Raw genomic sequence first — 19,212 nt, forward strand, 5'->3', positions numbered from 1 at the left:
TGCAGAAGAATGAAACTAGACCACTCTCTTGCACCATACACAAAGATAAACTCAAAATGGATGAAAGATCTAAATGTGAGACAAGATTCCATCAAAATCCTAGAGGAGAACACAGTCAACACCCTTTTTGAACTCGGCCACAGTAACTTCTTGCAAGATATATCCACGAAGGCAAAAGAAACAAAAGCAAAAATGAACTATTGGGACTTCATCAAGATAAGAAGCTTTTGCACAGCAAAGGATACAGTCAACAAAACTAAAAGACAATGAGAGTCTTAATAAGCTCTCATTAGAGTCCAAGCTGTTCACCGCTGCCTTATGTGCTTTCTATTTCACCATTTCTGCATTAATTTGTTAAAGAACAGGAGAATAAAATTTATAGTTTATACCAGAGTAAGGGAAGATAAATCTACAGCCTGTTGAGTGCCATTTAATGACATTTTACTGCTTATTTTAGCCTGTCCTTCTCAGTATGCACCTGCTTCCTTTATTATCTCCTTTCCTCTTTTTTCTTTTACGTATTTTCCTGTCTTTTCTATTTATTTTTATTTTTTCAAGCTTTTTGATTCTTTTTATTACTCAAAAAAATCCTCATTTTTTAAATTTAGCTTTCTGACTCTGTGCTTGTGCCTTCAACATTTTCACAACGATTTTCTGCTCCTTAATAAGGAAAGCACACTTGATCTTGTCACGAACACACTTAGCACACATGGAACCACCATAGGCCCTGCTGACGTGTTTTTTCGTTTTAGACAATCTCATAAGGACTTTAGGTCTCACAGCATGAACTCCTCGAAGTCGGCCAGGGGACACGCCACATGCCGACTTTGGCGCTTTCCCAACCTTCTTGGTATAAAGGTAAACGATTCTATTACCAGGGGTTAGGGACAGCCTAGTTTTGTTAGAGGCTGTATTGTAGGACAGCCTACAATGGTATGTCAAACGCTGAACCATTCTGAAAGCCTACGGACACCGTCCCCAGAAGAGCTGTCTTTTCTATTTAAAATTTTTTTTTAAAAAATATTTTATTTATTCATGAGAGACAGAAAGAGGCAGAGACATAGGCAGAGGGATAAGCAGGCTCCATCACTCAATCTCAGGACACCAGGTTCACTACCTGAGCCAAAGGTGGATACTCAACCACTGAGCCACCCAGGTGCCCTATTTCCAGTCTCTTAATTCTTCCTTACTGGTAACATCTAGGGAGGCTATCTAGATAGAAAACAAAAATATTGGAGAAACCTGTACAAACATATAAGGGCTTTTACCCTTTCTGCATATTTTTTATTCACTAGCCCTTTCAATGCAGTTGTAACAGTTCAGTAGCCCTGAATTTGGAGGCATATTTACAGTCCGTATTAATCAAAAGAGTCATTTGATTCTTGTTTGCCTTATATAATCTTGCATATCATATCCACTCTACTACAGACATTTTTGTAAAGTAATGTGTACACCTAAGGCAGGGCTTGAGCTCACAACCCCAAGATCAAGAGTTCCATGATCTAGTGACTGAACCAGCCATGCACCCCTACTATAGACATTATTAGTCACTAAGATCTCTAAGATATATGTGAAAGGAAAACCATGGTCTGGAGAGGCAAGGTCTGATTTTTTGCCCTGTTCATTTCAATTAGAGAAGTTATGGTAGAGCCAGGGGCCTGGGCGGGATGATGGAAGTTGGGAGCCCTTAGTTTGCCAACCAGGAAATGGGGAAGAATAATGGGTACAATTAAATGCCAGCCAGTGTTCTAGATGCTTTATGTATACTAGTCTATTGAACCAGAAGCTTAGAACTACTTTTAGTTCCATTTTATAGATGAAAAAATTGAGGCAATAAGATTCTAAGTAGCTAGCACATAGTATATGGTGCATGAGGATTCAATCAACTATGGTATATTCTACCGATCTTTTCCACCAGACTTCTTTCCCTAATTTAGCAATCTAGGATTGTAAAATGAATAGAAAATTGCAGGATGCAAAAGAAGAGGAGTTAATAGCAGTACTTTCTCTGTTTTGCTTTTTTTCTTCACTGTACTATGTGGTCTAGATGCAGAAATTCTTTTTTTCTTTTTTAAATATTTTATTTATGAGAGAGAGAGAGAGAGAGAGAGAGAGAGAGAGGCAGAGACACAGGCAGAGGGAGAAGCAGGCTCCATGCAGGGAGCCCAATGTGGGACTTGACCCAGGGTCCCCAGGATCACGCCCTGGACCCAAGGTGGTGCTAAACCGCTGAGCCACCCGGGCTGCCCCAGATGCAGAAATTCTTGAAGAGGGAAAGAAATTATTTTTAGAAACCTCATCTTTTCCATGATAAGTAATGATTAACTCTGAAACTGTCAGGGTCAGGAGGAAACTCTTAATGTTCCCAGGATTGAATCCACAATCTCTTTTCTTCATCCTGCTAGCCAAGGTTCATATCTGGCTTGACTGGGGTGCACAGGACTTAAAAGAGGGGTATGTGAGGGAAGAGGTGAGAGGCTTGTTAATGTTTTGATTTGGGGTTTTTCTCCAAGAGGCATCAATGCCTTAACACTGTTGTCTTTAAACAGAAACTTCAGTAAAAGGAGAACTCCCTGGTTGCAAGCATCACTCATAAATTTAGCTGGTACCAATCATGTTTACTTCTGTATTCCACCCCCATCCCTAAAACCATTTGTTTGGAGATGGATGGGATCCCTGCCCTTACTGAGAACCTGGAAGGGAGTCACTACATAGTTTCCTTCAGATTTGACAAGGGCAGGACAGCAGAAATGTCTTGGAACTATGGGGTTTTTAATTCTCTCAACTTCTGATATTTCTGACCTTTGCCTCTCTTGAATAACCTGTAGGCAACATGGTTTATCTATCTTCCTTCCTTCCTTCCTTCCTTCCTTCCTTCCTTCCTTCCTTCCTTCCTTCCTTCCTTCCTTTCCCCTCCCTCCCTTTTTTTTTCAAAGGCCTGCTTACTCCCTGTCTGTAACCCTGGTCATCTGCACCCCTCTCTCAATAACTGTGGTATGCTTTCAGTATTGCACCATACCTCCTTACTTTATGTGATTCTCATCCTGGCCTTCTAGGCTGCAACCCCAGGATTTAAGACCTAGTAGGCGCCCCACGTTGCATAGAGGGTAAAGAGAGGGAGAGAGGGTAAAGGCGAATTGGGCGTGGCCTTCGATGACGTCACTATGGGAGGAGGTGCCTTCTGCGCGTCGACGGGCTCTGTGGATCAAGTTCGTGGAGGCTGTGACTGTCGTGGTCTTGCGGAGGTACGTGATTAGTAGGTAGGATGGGTCGGCTACAGGTTAGTTGAATGGTTTATAAGTAGCAAGAAGCTGTGGCCATTAGTTCAACACTTTTTAGAGTGTCGAGGCAGTGGTTTCGAACTACGGAGTTTGTAACGGACTCTCAGGTGACAGAAAATGGTCAAAAGCGGAGGTGTTTTTTGTTGTTTTTTTTTTTTGTTTTTTGTTTTTTGACAGAAAAGTATGGGGAGCGTTGCACGGCCACTGAAAGCAGAGATGGAAATTTGATGTGAACGACCAAAGTTTTCGTTGAAGCCATACGGTTGGTGATTGTTGGGGGGTGGGGAGCTGAAGGCGCTAGTGAGTCTGAGAGTGGGAAAAACGACGGTGAGTGATTGGGTACTTTGATCGTGTGGGCGGTGAGGTGGGGAGATTTTGAACCAATTAGCAGAAGGCATGGAGTACCAGCCAGACCAATCACGGGGCACCTCGAGCCCTGGTTTCCGCGCTGTGGGGCAGATTAGGGTAAGAGAAGACCTGGTGAAAATTTAGTCCTACTCTGGGCCCGGTTCTTGGCACATGACAGCCTGGCCCCGGCCCTCATTAACTGCTTTTTCTGGGTTTTAACATTTCCTCAACATGTTTTCCCCTTTGGATAACAAGTAGTGGAAAATTTGTAAAAAAATTTACTGAGAGATTGGAGGATAAAGACAGAATATTAAAATATTTTCTTATTTCATAGGCCTGAGCCAGATATTTAAAAATGGATGATATTGATTTTCGTTTCATGGATTTTAAAGGTATATAGCTTTACAGGGTAATAAAGAAAATGTCAAATTGTTTGTTGCCTTATCTAAGATCTAAATGTATTTTGTTTCTGAATTTTATCTCCTTGGAGTATCCATAGGTCCAAATTTTCTCGTTTATATACCAGAAAAACAACATAGATATTTAAGACACTGGAACCCTTTTATAAGCTAGTATAGGGAAATAGAATTCACAATTCATCGCTTGTTTTCTTGAGGATGTTTATGGCATACAAAATAACACTGGTTTAATCTGAATTAGAGATCAACTGCCTAAAAAGTACATTAAAAATTACTGCAAGATCCCGAAGTGCCTTGCCATAATTATCAGTGAAAAATAAATTATATCCTATGTAGTTTTAGATCTAAGTGCATTTTATTGTATCTTATTTTAAAAACTGGTAATCCATGTATGGTATTTATAGGAAATCTTAATAAACAAAAGCAATTTAATTGACCAGGACACCAGATTCCTCAACCATGTCAGACATGGGAGAGTTTATGGTATTTCTTTTTTTCTGGGGACATGATGAGACCTGTAATGCATTCACATTCACATTCATATAATAAAGAAATATGTTGTAACCAGGGTGGCTACAAATCTATTAGGCCAATGTTTTGTTAATGCTTGTTTTTAAAAACTACAAGAATAAAGCCTTAAGTTTTTTTTAAAACTTTTAATTTAAAAAAAAACTTTTGATTTTTTAATTTTGTTTTTGATTTTCATTTTTTAGGTAAACTCGATTATCAAATGTGGAGCTCAAACTCACAACCACAAGATCAAGAGTCACATGATCTACAGACTGAGCCAGCTGGGCACCCCTAAAGCCTTAAGCTTTAATTTAGGATATAGTATTTTATTTATTTATTTATTTATTTATTGATTGATTGATTGATTGATTTACTTATTTAATTTTATTTGTTTTTTATTTGCTTTTTTCTTTTTAAAAATATTTTATTTATTTATTCATGAGAGACAGAGAGAGAAAGAGAAGCTAAGACACAGGCAGAGGGAGAAGCAGGCTCCATGCAGGGAGCCTGATGTGGGACTTGATCCCGGGACTCCAGGATCATGCCCTGCGCGGAAGGCAGGTGCTAAACCGCTGAGCCACCCAGGGATTCCCAAGTCTTTTATTTTCTAAGTAATCTCTGTATCCCTCATGGGGCCCAAACCACAACTGTGAGATCAAGAATTGCATGCTCCACTGACAGCCAGCCAGGCACCCAATGGCTATAGTATTTTCAAGATATAAACATGGAATAGGGATTAATGACTTTTAAGTACAGTTGACCCTCAAACAACACAGGTTTGAATTGGGCAGGCCCCCTTAAATGCAGATTTTTTTACAGTATGATATTGTAAATATTTCTCCTTATTATTTTCTTAACATTTTCCTTTCTCTAACTTTATTGTAAGAGTACAGTATATAATAAACAACATGCAAAATATGTGTTAATCGACTGTTACAGGTAAGTCTTCTGGTCAATCGTAGGCTATTAGTAGTTAAGTTTTTGGAGAGTCAAATTCATAGGGAGATTTTTGAATGTGCAGGGGTCAGTGCACCTAACCCCCTTGTTGTTCAAGGGTCAATTGGGTATTTGAAATCTTGTATTTACATAAATATTTGAAACAAACAGAAAAGTATAGAGAATAAGGTAATGAACACACTTGTATGCCTACCACTAAGTTTTGTTGAATCCTAACAGTTTGCCATATGCTTCAGATAGTTCATTGTCTCAGAGAACTAAAAGATTACATGTACCAGTTTTTCATCTTTTAAAATTTTACATAAATTGTATGATTTTGTATGATTTTTTTCTGCAGTTTGTCTTTTTTTTTGCTTAGTATTGTGTTTTCTCATATGGATATTTTAGTTCTAGTTCATTTTTTCCCCATTTTTGTTTAGTACTATTACTTTAAATATAAGTATGCCACAATTTATTTACCCAGTGTCCATTGTTGAGTGTATAAGTTGTTTCGAATATTTAATATTACAAACAACAACACTGCAGCGAACATTGTGTTTCAGAGAGTTCAGCAGTTTTCTTTTTCTTTATTCTTGATTTTTTAAAGTAATCTCTGGGCCAATGTGGGGCTCTAACTCACGATCCAAGATCAAGAGTCACATGCTGTATGGACCTCACCAGCCAGGCGCCCCTAGCAGGAGTTTTCAAACATTTTTGATTACCATCCATGGCAAGGAAATATATTTTACATCACATCCATACATTATATCAAAAGTTTAATGAAATAACCCTTATTACATGCAGTGCACTATGACATTTTTATTAAAAAATAGTGGTTATGATCCACTAAATTTGCTTATTTTTTTTAAATTTTTTATTTATTTATGATAGTCACAGAAAGAGAGAGAGAGGCAGAGACATAGGCAGAGGGAAAAGCAGGCTCCATGTACTGGGAGCCTGATGTGGGATTCAATCCAGGGTCTCCAGGATTGCGCCTTGGGCCAAAGGCAGGTGCCAAACCGCTGCACCACCCAGGGATCCCCTAAATTTGCTTATTTTTTGAGCACTGGTGGGTGAGGCTTTAGTGCAGTTCTGTCAAATTGAAATAGTGCAAACACAAATACTTTTATATTTTTATTTTTAAATATTTTTTATTTATTTTTAAAGATTTTATTTATTTATTCATGAGAAACAGAGAGAGAGAGGCAGAGACACAGGCAGAGGGAGAAGCAGGCTCCATGCAGGGAACCCAGGACTCAATCCCAGGTCTCCAGGATCATGCCCTGGGCTGAAGGCGGTGCTAAACCGCTAAGCCACCCAGGCTGCCCTACTTTTATATTTCTTAGGAGCCACATTAAAAAAGGCTAAATAGATTAAATTTTAACAATACAAATTATAGGGGCCTCCTGGCTGGCTCAGTCAGAAGAGCATGCGACTTGATCTCAGGATTGAGTATGAGTCCCTCACTGAGTAGGAGTCTCCACACATTGGGTGTAGAAGTTACTTAAATAAATAAACTAACTGAAAAAAAAATACAAATTATGTAGCTCAATATATTTAAAATGTTATCATTTCATCATGTAATCAATATAAAAATTATTAATGAGATATTTTATGTCCTTTTTTTGTATAAAGTCTTTCAACTCAGGTATGTATTTTATGCTTAAAAACATCTTATTTTGGACTTGCCTTGTTTCAAGTTCTCAGTAGTCACATGTGGCTAGTAGCTGTTCCGTAGTGGCAGTGCTGTTCTAGGGTATACATTTAGGAGTGGAGCTACTGGGCCAAAAGCTGTGAGTATCTTTAACTTTATAAATATTGCCAAATTGCTGTTCAGAGTAGTTTTTGCAATTTGTACTCCCTCTCCCTTTCTAAGAATTGGTATTGTTAGACTTAAGAGAAATTGCAGGTGTGAAGGGTGTTGTTTTTATTATTTTATTTTAAGATTTTATTTATTTATTCATGAGAGACACACAGAGAAAGGCAGAGACATAGGCAGAGGGGAGCCTGATGCAGGACTCGATCCCAGGACCCTGGGATCATGCCCTGAGCAGAAGGCAGACACTCAACCACTGAACCACACAGGCATCCCAAGTGTTGTTTTTAATTACCATTTTATTTTGGAATACTTTTAGATTTACAGAAAAATTACAAAAATAGTGCAGAGTTCCCATATTACCCCCAGCCAGTTTCATTTTCATTTATGTTACCATCTTCCATGAGTGTTGTTTAAATTTCCATTTCCCTGAAAGTAGTATAAAGTTGGGTGTATTTTCATAGATTTATTGGCCATTTGTGTTTTCTATACATGTAACCTTTTCAGTCAAGTTTTGTAAAAATAAACCACAAAAACAATGTGACAACTCTAGGTCATTTTCTTCTTAGGGAGAATTGACATTAACACCCACCTTTTTGTATCAATGGTTTAGGCAATTTCAAGACCAAGAAGAAATTGGTCTAAGTTACACCAGTTGGGGCAAAATAAGTGTGACTCCTTTTCTGCAGGCCAGATCTTCAACTATTTGAAGATATTTATGTCCCTTGGGAAGTCTCTTCTTCAGATTAAGCATTTTTTTAGATTAAGTATTTTCTGTTCGTTTAGTCATTCTTTATATTCCATGGTTTCTAGTCCCCTTATCATCATCTTGTGTGCTGTTCTCTGAACATGCTCAATTTTTTCGTGTTATTCCTTAAAGTGTGGTACCCATAACAACACAATATTTTAGGTTTTGTATGATCAGCACAAAATAATCCTCTTTAGATTTAGGAGTGATCATCATTCTCTTATTTTTTTAATATTTTAAAGATTTTATTTATTTATTCATGAGAGACACAGAAAGGGAGTTAGAGACACAGACAGAGGGGAAGCAGGCTCCCTGCAGGGAGCCTGATGCAGGACTCAATCCCGGGACCCTGGGATCACAACCTCAACCACTGAGCCACCCAGGTGCCCCAATGATCATTCTCTTAGATACTGATGTAGTTAAGATTGAATTTATATTTTTCTTTTTGCGGGGTGGGGCCAGTCACACTACACTAGTGATTCACTTTGAGCTTTTTGCCTCCCCAAAACTTTCAGTCTTTATTTTTTATTATTTTTAAAAAGATTTTACTTAATTATTTGACAGAGAAGGGGAGCAGCAGGCAGAGGGAGAGAAAGAATCAGGTTCCTTGCTGAGCGGGGAGCCCAATGACGACGCGGGTCTCATCTCAGGACCCTGGGATCAAGACCTGAGCCGAAGGCAGACAGACACTTAACTGACTGAGCCAACCAGGCACCCTGACTTTCAGTCTTTTTTTTTTTTTACACTAATAATTATAGTCTACATTTATTAAGGATTTACAACTGAAATATACATCTACGCATTGGTATGAATTAGAATGGAAGTAGTTGTAATAGGATATCAGATTTGGGGTAATCTTTATTTTCTTGAAAATTTTTCTTTTATACTATCCTAGCAATTTTTATTTTTTTCTTTATGTATATTTTTTATTGGAGCTTGATTTGCCAGAGTATAGTATAACACCCAGTGCTCATCCTGTCAAGTGCCCCCCTCAGTGCCCATCACCCAGTCATCCCATCACCCCGCCTGACTTTCAGTCTTTTTAAGTCATGTTGCTGTTAAGTTACATCTTGCGTGTCATACGTTGGTACAGTTAGTTTTGAAGACTTAAATGCAGGACTATAATTTTTTTTAAGTAGGCTCCATGCCTGATGTGGGACTTGAACTCATGACCCTGAGATCAAGAGTCACATGTTCTGACTGAGCCAGCTAGGTGCCCCTATAGTTTTTTTCTTACATTAATCCCATTACTACAGCTAGAGATTGGATTTTTATTTCTGATTATACATCTGTATTTTTTTAAAAAATATTTTATTTATTCATGAGAGACACAGAGTCCCGATTATATATTTATCTTATTTGTTATCTCTCAGTTTCTTCATCCAACTCATTAATAAAATTGTTAAATAGGACAAAGCCAAGAACACAATGCTGTGCCATGAAAAACTTCAGATCAACATCAATCCATTAGGTATCATGCTTTGGTATGCTTGTTTAACCTTCCTGATTTGCTCTTGTCTCTAAAGTCTGGCAGCTGTCTTATTTTGTACTTGGCTTTGTCTCTAGATTTAGAATTTCTGGTTCATCTCTTCCAAGGAGTCTTAGAGCTCTTTGTATATGTACTCCTTTTTTTTAAAAAAGATTTTATTTATTTATTCATGAGAGACAGAGAGACATAGAGACACAGAGAGAGAGAGAGAGAGAGAGAGAGAGAGGCAGAGACATAGAGGGAGAAGCAGGCTCCATGCAGGAAGCCCAATGTGGGACTTGATCCTGGGACTCCAGGATCACACCCTGGGTGGAAGGCAGATGTTAAACCACTGAGCCACCAAGGGATCCCCTGTGTATGTACTTCTGTTACCAACTTTCCCATTCACCCTTTTTCCTCCCAGTTTTATTGAGATATAATTGACATACAACATTGTGTAAGTTTAAGGTATACAGTGTGGTTATTTTATATATGTATATATATATCTAAATGATTACCTCAATAAAGTTAGTTAACACATTCATCATCTCACATAGGTGACAGTGTTTCTAGGGGGTGAGGGAAATGGGTGAAGGTGGTCAGAGGGGGCTAACCTCCTGTTGTTTACCTTTGAGGATGCCTTTTTTTTTAAAGTTTCTTTTTTCTTTTCTCCTTCCTTTATCTCCTCTCCCACCCTTCTCTTCCCCTCCCCTTCATTCTTTTCCTTCCTTCTTAGTAATCACTATACCCAGTGTAGGGCTTGAACCCACAACTTCATGATCAAGAGTTAGACACTTTTCCAACTGATCCAGCCAGGTGCCCCTGAGGCAGCTTTCCTGATGTTGAACAAAGTTTGATGCCATACTGTGCTATCCTGCTCCTGACCTATGGCATCCAGGGATTTTAGCTCTGCAGTACTTTTTCTTTCTTTCTCCTGCCTCCCCTTCCTTCCTCCTTACTTTTCCTTTCCTTTTGTTCCTTTTCTTGTTTTTTCTTAGAAATAAGTTAGACTTAGGCGTAATTTATGTACAGGAGAATTCACACATTTTAAATGTACAGGTTGATACCTTTTTTGGGCATATACATATAAACGACATATATACATATAAACGACATTTCAGGCGTTCTCAATAAATGTTTGGTCATTTAAGTTTTACGAGGAGAAATGTAGACACCAGCCAAAGTAGAAAGAGTGAAGTTGTCTTGTATTCTGTTCATGCTGTGCTACTAATAGTTTTGATCTTGGGTAAGTTAATTCAGTTCTCTATGCTTTATTTTAATCAATTATAAAATTAGAGTATGTTACTAAAATTTTAACGTGACATGGCTCTAAAAAATTGGTTGATTATAAATGTGTATTCAAAAAAAATAAATGTGTATTCATATATATCTTGTGTGGAAATGACTCTAAGCTCCTCAAGGGAAAGAACTATGTTGTGTATATATAGTATCTGCGCTTAGCAAAATAACTTGATCATCATTAAACATCTATTTATTTATCTTTAAAGATTTATTTTATTTTTATTTATTTTTTAAAAATATTTTATTTATTTATTCATGAGAGAGAGACAGAGGCAGAGACACAGACAGAGGGAGAAGCAGGCTCCATGCAGGGAGCCTGATGTGGGACTCAATCCTGGGTCCCCAGGATCACGTCCTGGGCTGAAGGCAGTGCTAAACCGCTGAGCCACCCAGGCTGCTCTAAAGATTTATTTTAAAGAGAGAGAGAGATAGAGTGAGCACCAGTAGGGGAGGGGCAGAGGTAGTGGGAGAAAGAGAATCTCAAGCAGATTAACTTCTGAGTGTGGAGCCCAACGTGAGGCTTCATCCCAGGACCAACAAAATCATTACCTGAGCTGAAATCATAAGTTGGTAGCTTAACCAAATGAGCCACCCAGGCACCCCTTATTAAATATTTATTGAATGAATAGATGAAAGAACTCTTGACTATTCCAATCATATTGCTATCACCAGGGATGACCCTGTATATTTCTGATGGAGATTTGGAAATATGCATTGATACATTAGATAAAGCTTTGCTGTGTTATTCCCTCACTATTAAAAACAATTCATAAGAAAAAAATGTGAGGGGCGCCTGGGTGGCTTAGGTGGTTAAGCATCTGACTTGTGATTTCACCTCAGACCACGATCTGAGGGTTGTGAGATTGAGCCCTGTTTTGGACTCCAGGCTTGGAGCCTGCTTGCGATTCTCTCTCCCCTTCTCCCTCTGCACCTCCCATCTCTCTCTCCTTCTGTAAAACAAAATCAAAAAACAATTCATAGGATGCTTGTTTATGACATTCTATTTAGCATTCCTCTAGTGTATTCTGTTAGGATTGGAAAGGCTAAAGATATCTTGTATGGAAAATTAGCCATTTTTAAATTATATTATACTTTTGATCTCTTTTGTAAGCAAATTTTATTTTATATATATTGTGTATAGTTTACAATAGTTTATTTTTTTAAAGATTTATTTATTTATTCATGAGAGACAGAGAGAGACACACAGGGAGAGAGAGAGGCAGAGACACAGGCAGAGGGAGAAGCAGGCTCCATGCAGGGAGCCCGATGTGGGACTCGATCCCATGACTCCAGGATCATGCCCTAGGCCAAAGGCAGACACTCAACTGCTGAGTCACCTAGGCGTCCCTAGTTTACAATAGTTTAAAGATAAGAAACCACAGAGACAGTTTACTCAACTTAGACTCTTTCTTCAAATACCTCTTTTGGTAAGAGTTGCTAAAATGTACTCAGCCAGGGCACCTGGGTGGCTGAGTGGTTGAGTGTCTGCCTTTGGCCCAGGTCGTGATCCCGGGGTCCTGGGATCAAGTCCTGCATCGGGCTCCCCACAGGGAGCCTGCTTCTCCCTCTGCCTATGTTTCTGTCTCTGTGTCTCTCATGAATAAATAAATAAAGTCTTAAAAAAAATAAAATGTACTCAGCCTAACTAATGTACTTCAGCCTTCCAAATGTGTTGCTATAGTCTGTCAACTGCATTCCCAAACTTTCCAAGTATTTGGTCTGATTTAGATATGAATCTACTCGGCAAGTGTCTCGGATAAGTCTTTCTTCCAGTGCCTATCACATTGTTAATACTCAGTAAACAGAAATCAATAATTAAATTAAAGTTACTTAAATAGATAGAAATAGCCTTTGGTAACCATGGTAATTAAAACAAACCAGATCCTTGCTGAATAGAAGATTAATAAAAAAAAAAACAGTGGGGCTCATATCCTGTCCATTGTAAATAATGTTGCAGTAAATATAGGTGTGCATATATCCTTTTGAATTAATTTCATTTTCTTTGGATAAATACCCAGTAGTGGAATTACTGGATCATATTTTTAATTTTTTGAGGAACTTCCATACAGTTTTCTGCAGTGGCTGTGCCAATATACATTCCCACCAATAATGTATGAGGTTTTCTTTTTCTTTCCTTTTCTTTAAGAGAGAAAACACACGCATGCATGCAAGCAAGGAGGGGGGTGGGGACAGGGGTAGAGGGAGAGATAATCTTTTTTTAAGACTTATTTATTATTATTCATTTTGAGAGAGAGAATGCACATGCACATGCTTGAGCAGGGGGAGGGTTAGAGGAGGTGGTTAGAGGAAGAGGGAAAGAATCCTAAGGAGACTCTACACTTACTGGGGAGCCTGAGATCATGACCTGAACTGAAACCAAAAGTTGGAGGTTTAACCAACTGAGCCACTCAGGTGTCCTGAGGGTTTCTTTTTCTCTACATCATTGTCAACATTTGTTATTTCTTGCCTTTTTGATTTTAGCCATTCTGACAGGTGTAATGAGTCCACTAATAGATGAATAGATAAGCAAGATGGTACACACACAGTGGAATAACACAGCCATTGAAAGGATGAGGTTGTGCCATTTGTGACAACATGGATGGACCTGGAGGAGGGTAGTATGCTAAGTGAAATAAGTCAGACTGAGAAAGACAAATACTATATGATTTCACTCATATGTGGAATCTAAAAAAAAATAACAAATGAATCAAGAAACAAAAAGCAGAATCAGAATCTGCAACACAGAACAATCTGATGGTTGCCAGAGGGGAGGGTTGGAGGAGGGGGAAGGGCAAAATGGGTGAAGGGGTGTGGGAGATATAGGCTTTCAGTTACAGAATTAATAAGTCATGGGAAAAAAAGGCACAAGATAAGGGATATAATCGATATTGTATGGTGAGATATGTATGGTGATATTGTATGGTGAGAGGTGGTAGCTATACTTTTTTTTAAAGAGAATTTTTTTGTTTTGTTTTTTAGATTTTATTTTATTTTATTCATGAGAGACACACAGAGAGAGGCAGAGACCTAGGCAGAGGGAGAAGCAGGTTCTCCATGGGGAGCTTGACACGGGACTCAATCCCGGACTCCAGGATCACACCCTGAGCCAAAGGCAGATGCTCAACCACTGAGTCACCCAAGCGTCCCAAGGTGGTAGCTATACTTGTGGTACATAGAATAATGTTTAAACTGATTGTACACCTGAAACTAATGTAACATTATGTTAACTACACTGAAATAAAACTTAAATCTTCCACCAAAAACAACAACAACAACAACAGTAGGGCTCAGCTACAAAGGGTAGCAGTGTGTAATGAGAATAAAAGAGTAATATATATATAGATACTTGGCAAATTAGATGCTTAGGGATAGGATTGGATGAGTTGGCAAGTTGAGTTTGGTTATGGGCCTTGTATTACAAGAGTGTGAAAGATATAAAATACCTAAATTAATTGCATCATTTATACAGTGTGCATTTGGTTGAGAGGACTGAGTTGTGGCTCTTTTGAGGCATTCTTCCTACTGATGTAGTTTGACCAGAATTAAGCTGGGAATTACTTTTTGGTTAGCATTATATTGTAAGCTCTTGCGCCCCGCCCCCCCCCTGCCCCCCAGCCAGTTGCCCTCCAAAACTTTATAGAGCTTTGTCTCCTGTTGAGCCCAGGCTTAAGTTTGCTTCAGTTTTGGAGCAAGTTTTGTCCAAGGCTGAAAACGATAGCAGTATTGTGGAGTAGGAAAGAAGTTGTTTTGAAGTGAAGTTCTATTGGCAATCAGATTTGGTATTTAACACGATATGGGCATATTCTAGATACCTGCTGAGCTTTGGAGCTAGCTGTATCATTTCTGTTTGTCATGATTTTCATGGAGTTAGCCTGTTCTGTGTCCTTTTCTAGTTGCCCTCCAGGACCAAGAAATATAATACACTGTTGTGAATAGTTCTCTTTGAACTGTGGTGCATGCAGTTCCATCTGACTTCTGCATTTTGACTTGTTGCTTGGATTCTCTCACTCTCTTTTTAAAGATTTTATTTATTTGAGATAGAGGAGAAAGAGAGAGCAGAATGGGTGGGGAGGGGCAGAGGAGAAGGGAGAAGCAGATTCCTCACTGAGCAGGGATGCCAGTTTGGGGCTTCATCCCCATGCAGGGCTCCATCCCCATGTGGGGTTCTATCCCGATGCAGGGTTTGATCCTGGAACTCCAGGATCATGACCTGAGCTGAGCGCAGACACTTAACGAAGGAGCCACCCAGGCGCCCCACTGCTTGGATCCTTTTGTATACCGTGTTTAGCAGTTGGGACCTCCTGGAATATTGTATAAAAATGATTATCTCTCTGACCATAGAAAATACTATTTACAATGTGATTTTTAATCTCTGAGTAAATCTGTTTGCCTGAGTTTACCATGCCCTTTTGACACTGTTTGGATATTTGGCTATGCCCATTCAAACTAACCTCAGCTGGAATACTTTTTCTTAGCCCACAATTAGAATTATAACGTGGTACTCTTAATGGTGTTAGCTCATTTTTTCTCTCCCTGATGTTTTTTAGTTGTCAGTCTTGGTATATCACTTGCTTCAGGCCCTTCCTGATAGAGCTAGTATAGTGGAAAGTACAGGATTTCAAATTAGAAAGCCTGAATTCAAATCCTAGTTTGCTATTCTTTTTGTATCACCTTTGAGATTTGAGAATTCACTACACTTGTTAAATTTCAGTTTTTGCATCTTATTAAATAAAAATATCTCCCTTGCAGAGTAGACTGATGATTGAGAATGCATGTAAAAATGCTTCGAGACTGTAAAGCACTATACAAATGTTAATTTTATTGTTATTTTGGTTTGTTTTCTCACTAAAGAAGTTGCAGATAATCATTGTGACTTGGTAGTAAAATCTGTTGGAGAGGATGTGGAGAAAAGGGAACCCTCTTACACTGTTGGTGGGAATGTGAACTGGTGCAGCCACTCTGGAACACTGTGTGGAGGTTCCTCAAAGAATTAAAAATAGACCTGCCCTACGACCCAGCAATTGCACTGCTGGGGATTTACCCCAAAGATACAGTTGCAATGAAACGCCGGGACACCTGCACCCCGATGTTTCTAGCAGCAATGTCCACAGTAGCCAAACTGTGGAAGGAGCCTCGGTGTCCATCGAAAGATGAATGGATAAAGAAGATGTGGTTTATGTATACAATGGAATATTACTCAGCCATTAGAAACGACAAATACCCACCATTTGCTTCAACGTGGATGGAACTGGAGGGTATTATGCTGAGTGAAGTAAGTCAATCGGAGAAGGACAAACAGTGTATGTTCTCACTCATTTGGGGAATATGAATAATAGTGAAGGGGAATATAAGGGAAGGGAGAAGAAATGTGTGGGAGATATCAGAAAGGGACACAGAACATAAAGACTTCTAACTCTGGGAAATGAACTAGGGGTGGTGGAAGGGGAGGAGGGCGGGGGGTGGGGGTGAATGGGTGACGGGCGCGGAGGGGGACACTTGACGGGATGAGCACTGGGTGTTATTCTGTATGTTGGCAAATTGAACACCAATAAAAATTAATTTATAAAAAAAAAAATCTTGAATTGACCTTGACCCTGACAGGTCTTTGAGCTGCTTTGGCTTTCAAATGACTGGTTGAACTGATGGAGGCCACAGGGAGAGATTCGGCAGGACTTTTGATAGATTTTTTCCTATGTTGTAATGGTGGAAGCTCCCTTTCTCAAGGATAGGGAAAATGCTTTTTTTTTTATTATTATTATACTGTACCTAGAATGCTGTCTACCAAATCAGAATTAATTGGTACTGGTTAACATGGCTTTCTCAATAGAGTGACCCCTTCAGGATGAATCTTATTTAAATTAAATTGACTGATATCATGCTGTAAATCATAGTTCATTTCAGTAGCTAGGAAGATAATTTAAGAATTTTCTTTCAAAATATACAGTCTTGCTGGATATAACCTTAATACAGCATGTTTGTCTTCAGATCTCAGGAATAGGCTGTATTTATAAAAACTCCTTCTGAGCTTCTCCCAGAAGCAAGTCTCTCCTTCATAGTGTAAGTCAACCATTTAGCTATACGATCTCTACTACTTACTCAGCTTTGCTGATTGCATTTTATCCTAAAGGACTGCAGTGGTGTCATTGCCTCAGCTGATATCAATCAAGTTATTCAGCTAAATGACATTGAAAATATGTTTTGAAAGGACCAGGATTATAGTGACAGAGAATGAATTATATAAAACATTAAGAAAACATTCACAAATCAAAATTAATGTCTTTACAATCTCATATATTATGTAACCACAAGTTATAATTAGTATTCTACTAAAGTATTTTTGAATTTTTTTAAAAAAAGGAACTCAGAAATTTATATTGGGCTTTCTTTTCAAAAACATTTCAAGAATGTGTTTTAAAATAATATTTGGGTTCTTAAAAATAATTTTTTAAAACATTTTATTTATCTATTCATGAGAGATACACACAGAGAGGCAGAGACACAGGCAGAGGGAGAAGCCGGCTCCTCGCAGAGAGCCCAGTGTGGAACTCAATCCCAGAACTGGGATCATACTCTGAGCCAAAGGCAAGATGTTCAACCAATGAGCCACTCAGGCATCCCTTAAAATTTATTTATTTATTTATTTATTTATTTATTTATTTATTTATTTATTCATTCATTCATTCATTCATTCATTCAAGAAAGAGAGAGAGAGAGAGGCAGAGACACAGGCAGAGGGAGAAGCAGGCTCCATGCGGGGAGCCCTACATGGGATTTGATCCTGGGACTCCAGGATCATGTCCTGGGCCGAAGGCAGGCACTAAACTGCTGAGCCACCTGGGATCCCCCCTTAAAAATAATTTTTAAACTTTCCTAATTATTTTTTATTGAGTGTATAGGTGTATACACTCAATTTTATTGAGTGTCAGGTGTATAGATAGCATAATGATTTGGTAATTGTACATATTGTAAAATGGTCACCACAACAAGTCTAGTTAACATCTGTCACCATGCATGGTTATAAATGTTTTTTCTTGTGATGAGAACTTTTATGATTTACTCTTTTTGCAACTTTCAAATATGCAGTACAATATTATTAACTGTTGTTACCATGCTGTACACCACATCCCCAAGACTTATTTACTTTATGATTAGAAGCTTGTACCTTTGACTCCCTTCACCCATTCTCAACCCCCCACCCCGGGCCGCCAGCAACCACCAATTTGTTCTCTGTATCTATGAGCTTGCTTTTTTTTTTTTTTTTAAGATTCCACATATAAGTGAGATTATATAATATTTGTCTTTCTCTGACTTAAGTCACTTAACAAAAATGTCCTTAAGGTCCATTTATGTTGTCACAAATGGCAAAATTTCATTTACCTTTATGGTTAATATTCCATTATGTGTATGTATATACAGCACACTTTGTTTATTCATTCATCCTTTGATGTACACTTAAGTTGTTTCCATATTTTGGCTATTGTAAATAATAGCCAAATGTGATGAATATTGGCGGGGGGGCATACATTTTTTCAATTTAGTGCTTTCAGTTTCTTTGAATAAATACCCAGAAGTGGAATTGATGGATCATATGGTAGGTCTGTTTTTGATTTTTTGAGTAACTTTCATACTGTTTTCTATAGTGGCTACACCAATTTACGTTCCCACCAATAGTGTACAGGGATTCCTTTTTCTTTACATCCTTGCCAACACTTTTTTTTTGTTTTTTTTTTTAATAAATTAATTTTTATTGGGGTTCAATTTACCAACATACAGAATAACACCCAGTGCTCATCCCGTCAAGTGTCCCCCTCAGTGCCCGTCACCCATTCACCCCACCCCCCGCCCTCCTCCCCCTCCACCACCCCTAGTTCATTTCCCAGAGTTAGAAGACTTCATGTTCTGTCTCCCTTTCTGATATTTCCCACACATTTCTTCTCCCTTCCCTTATATTCCCTTTCACTATTATTCATATTCCCCAAATGAATGAGAACATACACTGTCCTTCTCCGATTGACTTACTTCACTCAGCATAATACCCTCCAGTTCCATCCACGTTGAAGCAAATTGTGGGTATTGGTCACTTGTAATGGCTGAGTAATATTCCATTGTATACATAAACCACATCTTCTTTATCCATTCATCTTTCGATGGGCACCGAGGCTCCTTCCACAGTTTCTTGCCAACACTTTTTATATCTTGTCTTTTTTTTTTTTTAAGTATAGGCTCCACACCCAATGTGGGGCTTGAACTCATGACCCTGAGATCAAGAGTCCCATGCTCTACCAGCTGAGCCAGCCAGGTGCCCCAGTTTCTTGTCTTTTTGTTATTAGTCATTCTAACAGGTGTGAGGTGCTAACTCCTCATGATTTATATTTTCATTTCCC

At 38.6% G+C, this 19,212-nt stretch overlaps 2 protein-coding genes across 2 annotated transcripts in view; one reads left to right on the plus strand and one right to left on the minus strand.

Annotated features, from left to right (window-relative positions):
• Window positions 1–591: 591 nt before the first annotated feature.
• Window positions 592–965, minus strand: LOC129517939 (60S ribosomal protein L34-like). The gene has a single exon (XM_055338035.1). It carries the CDS (start codon window positions 952–954, stop codon window positions 592–594), a length of 363 nt encoding a protein of 120 aa, XP_055194010.1. The 5' UTR covers window positions 955–965.
• A 2,199-nt stretch (window positions 966–3,164) lies between these two features.
• Window positions 3,165–19,212, plus strand: part of TEX11 (testis expressed 11) — a 360,742-nt gene continuing 344,694 nt past the window's right edge. Inside the window, exon 1 of the mRNA XM_055338036.1 lies at window positions 3,165–3,245. Within this exon, the coding sequence (XP_055194011.1) occupies window positions 3,165–3,245 (81 nt within the window). The remainder of the gene's footprint in view (window positions 3,246–19,212) is intronic.

The sequence above is a fragment of the Nyctereutes procyonoides genome, unplaced genomic scaffold (assembly GCF_905146905.1).
Source record: "Nyctereutes procyonoides isolate TBG_1078 unplaced genomic scaffold, NYPRO_anot_genome, whole genome shotgun sequence".
NCBI lineage: Eukaryota > Metazoa > Chordata > Mammalia > Carnivora > Canidae > Nyctereutes > Nyctereutes procyonoides.

Coding starts and splice junctions, on each gene's coding strand:
- LOC129517939 (XM_055338035.1), bottom strand. CDS start 954: ATGGTTCAGCGTTTGACATACCATTGTAGGCTGTCCTACAATACAGCC.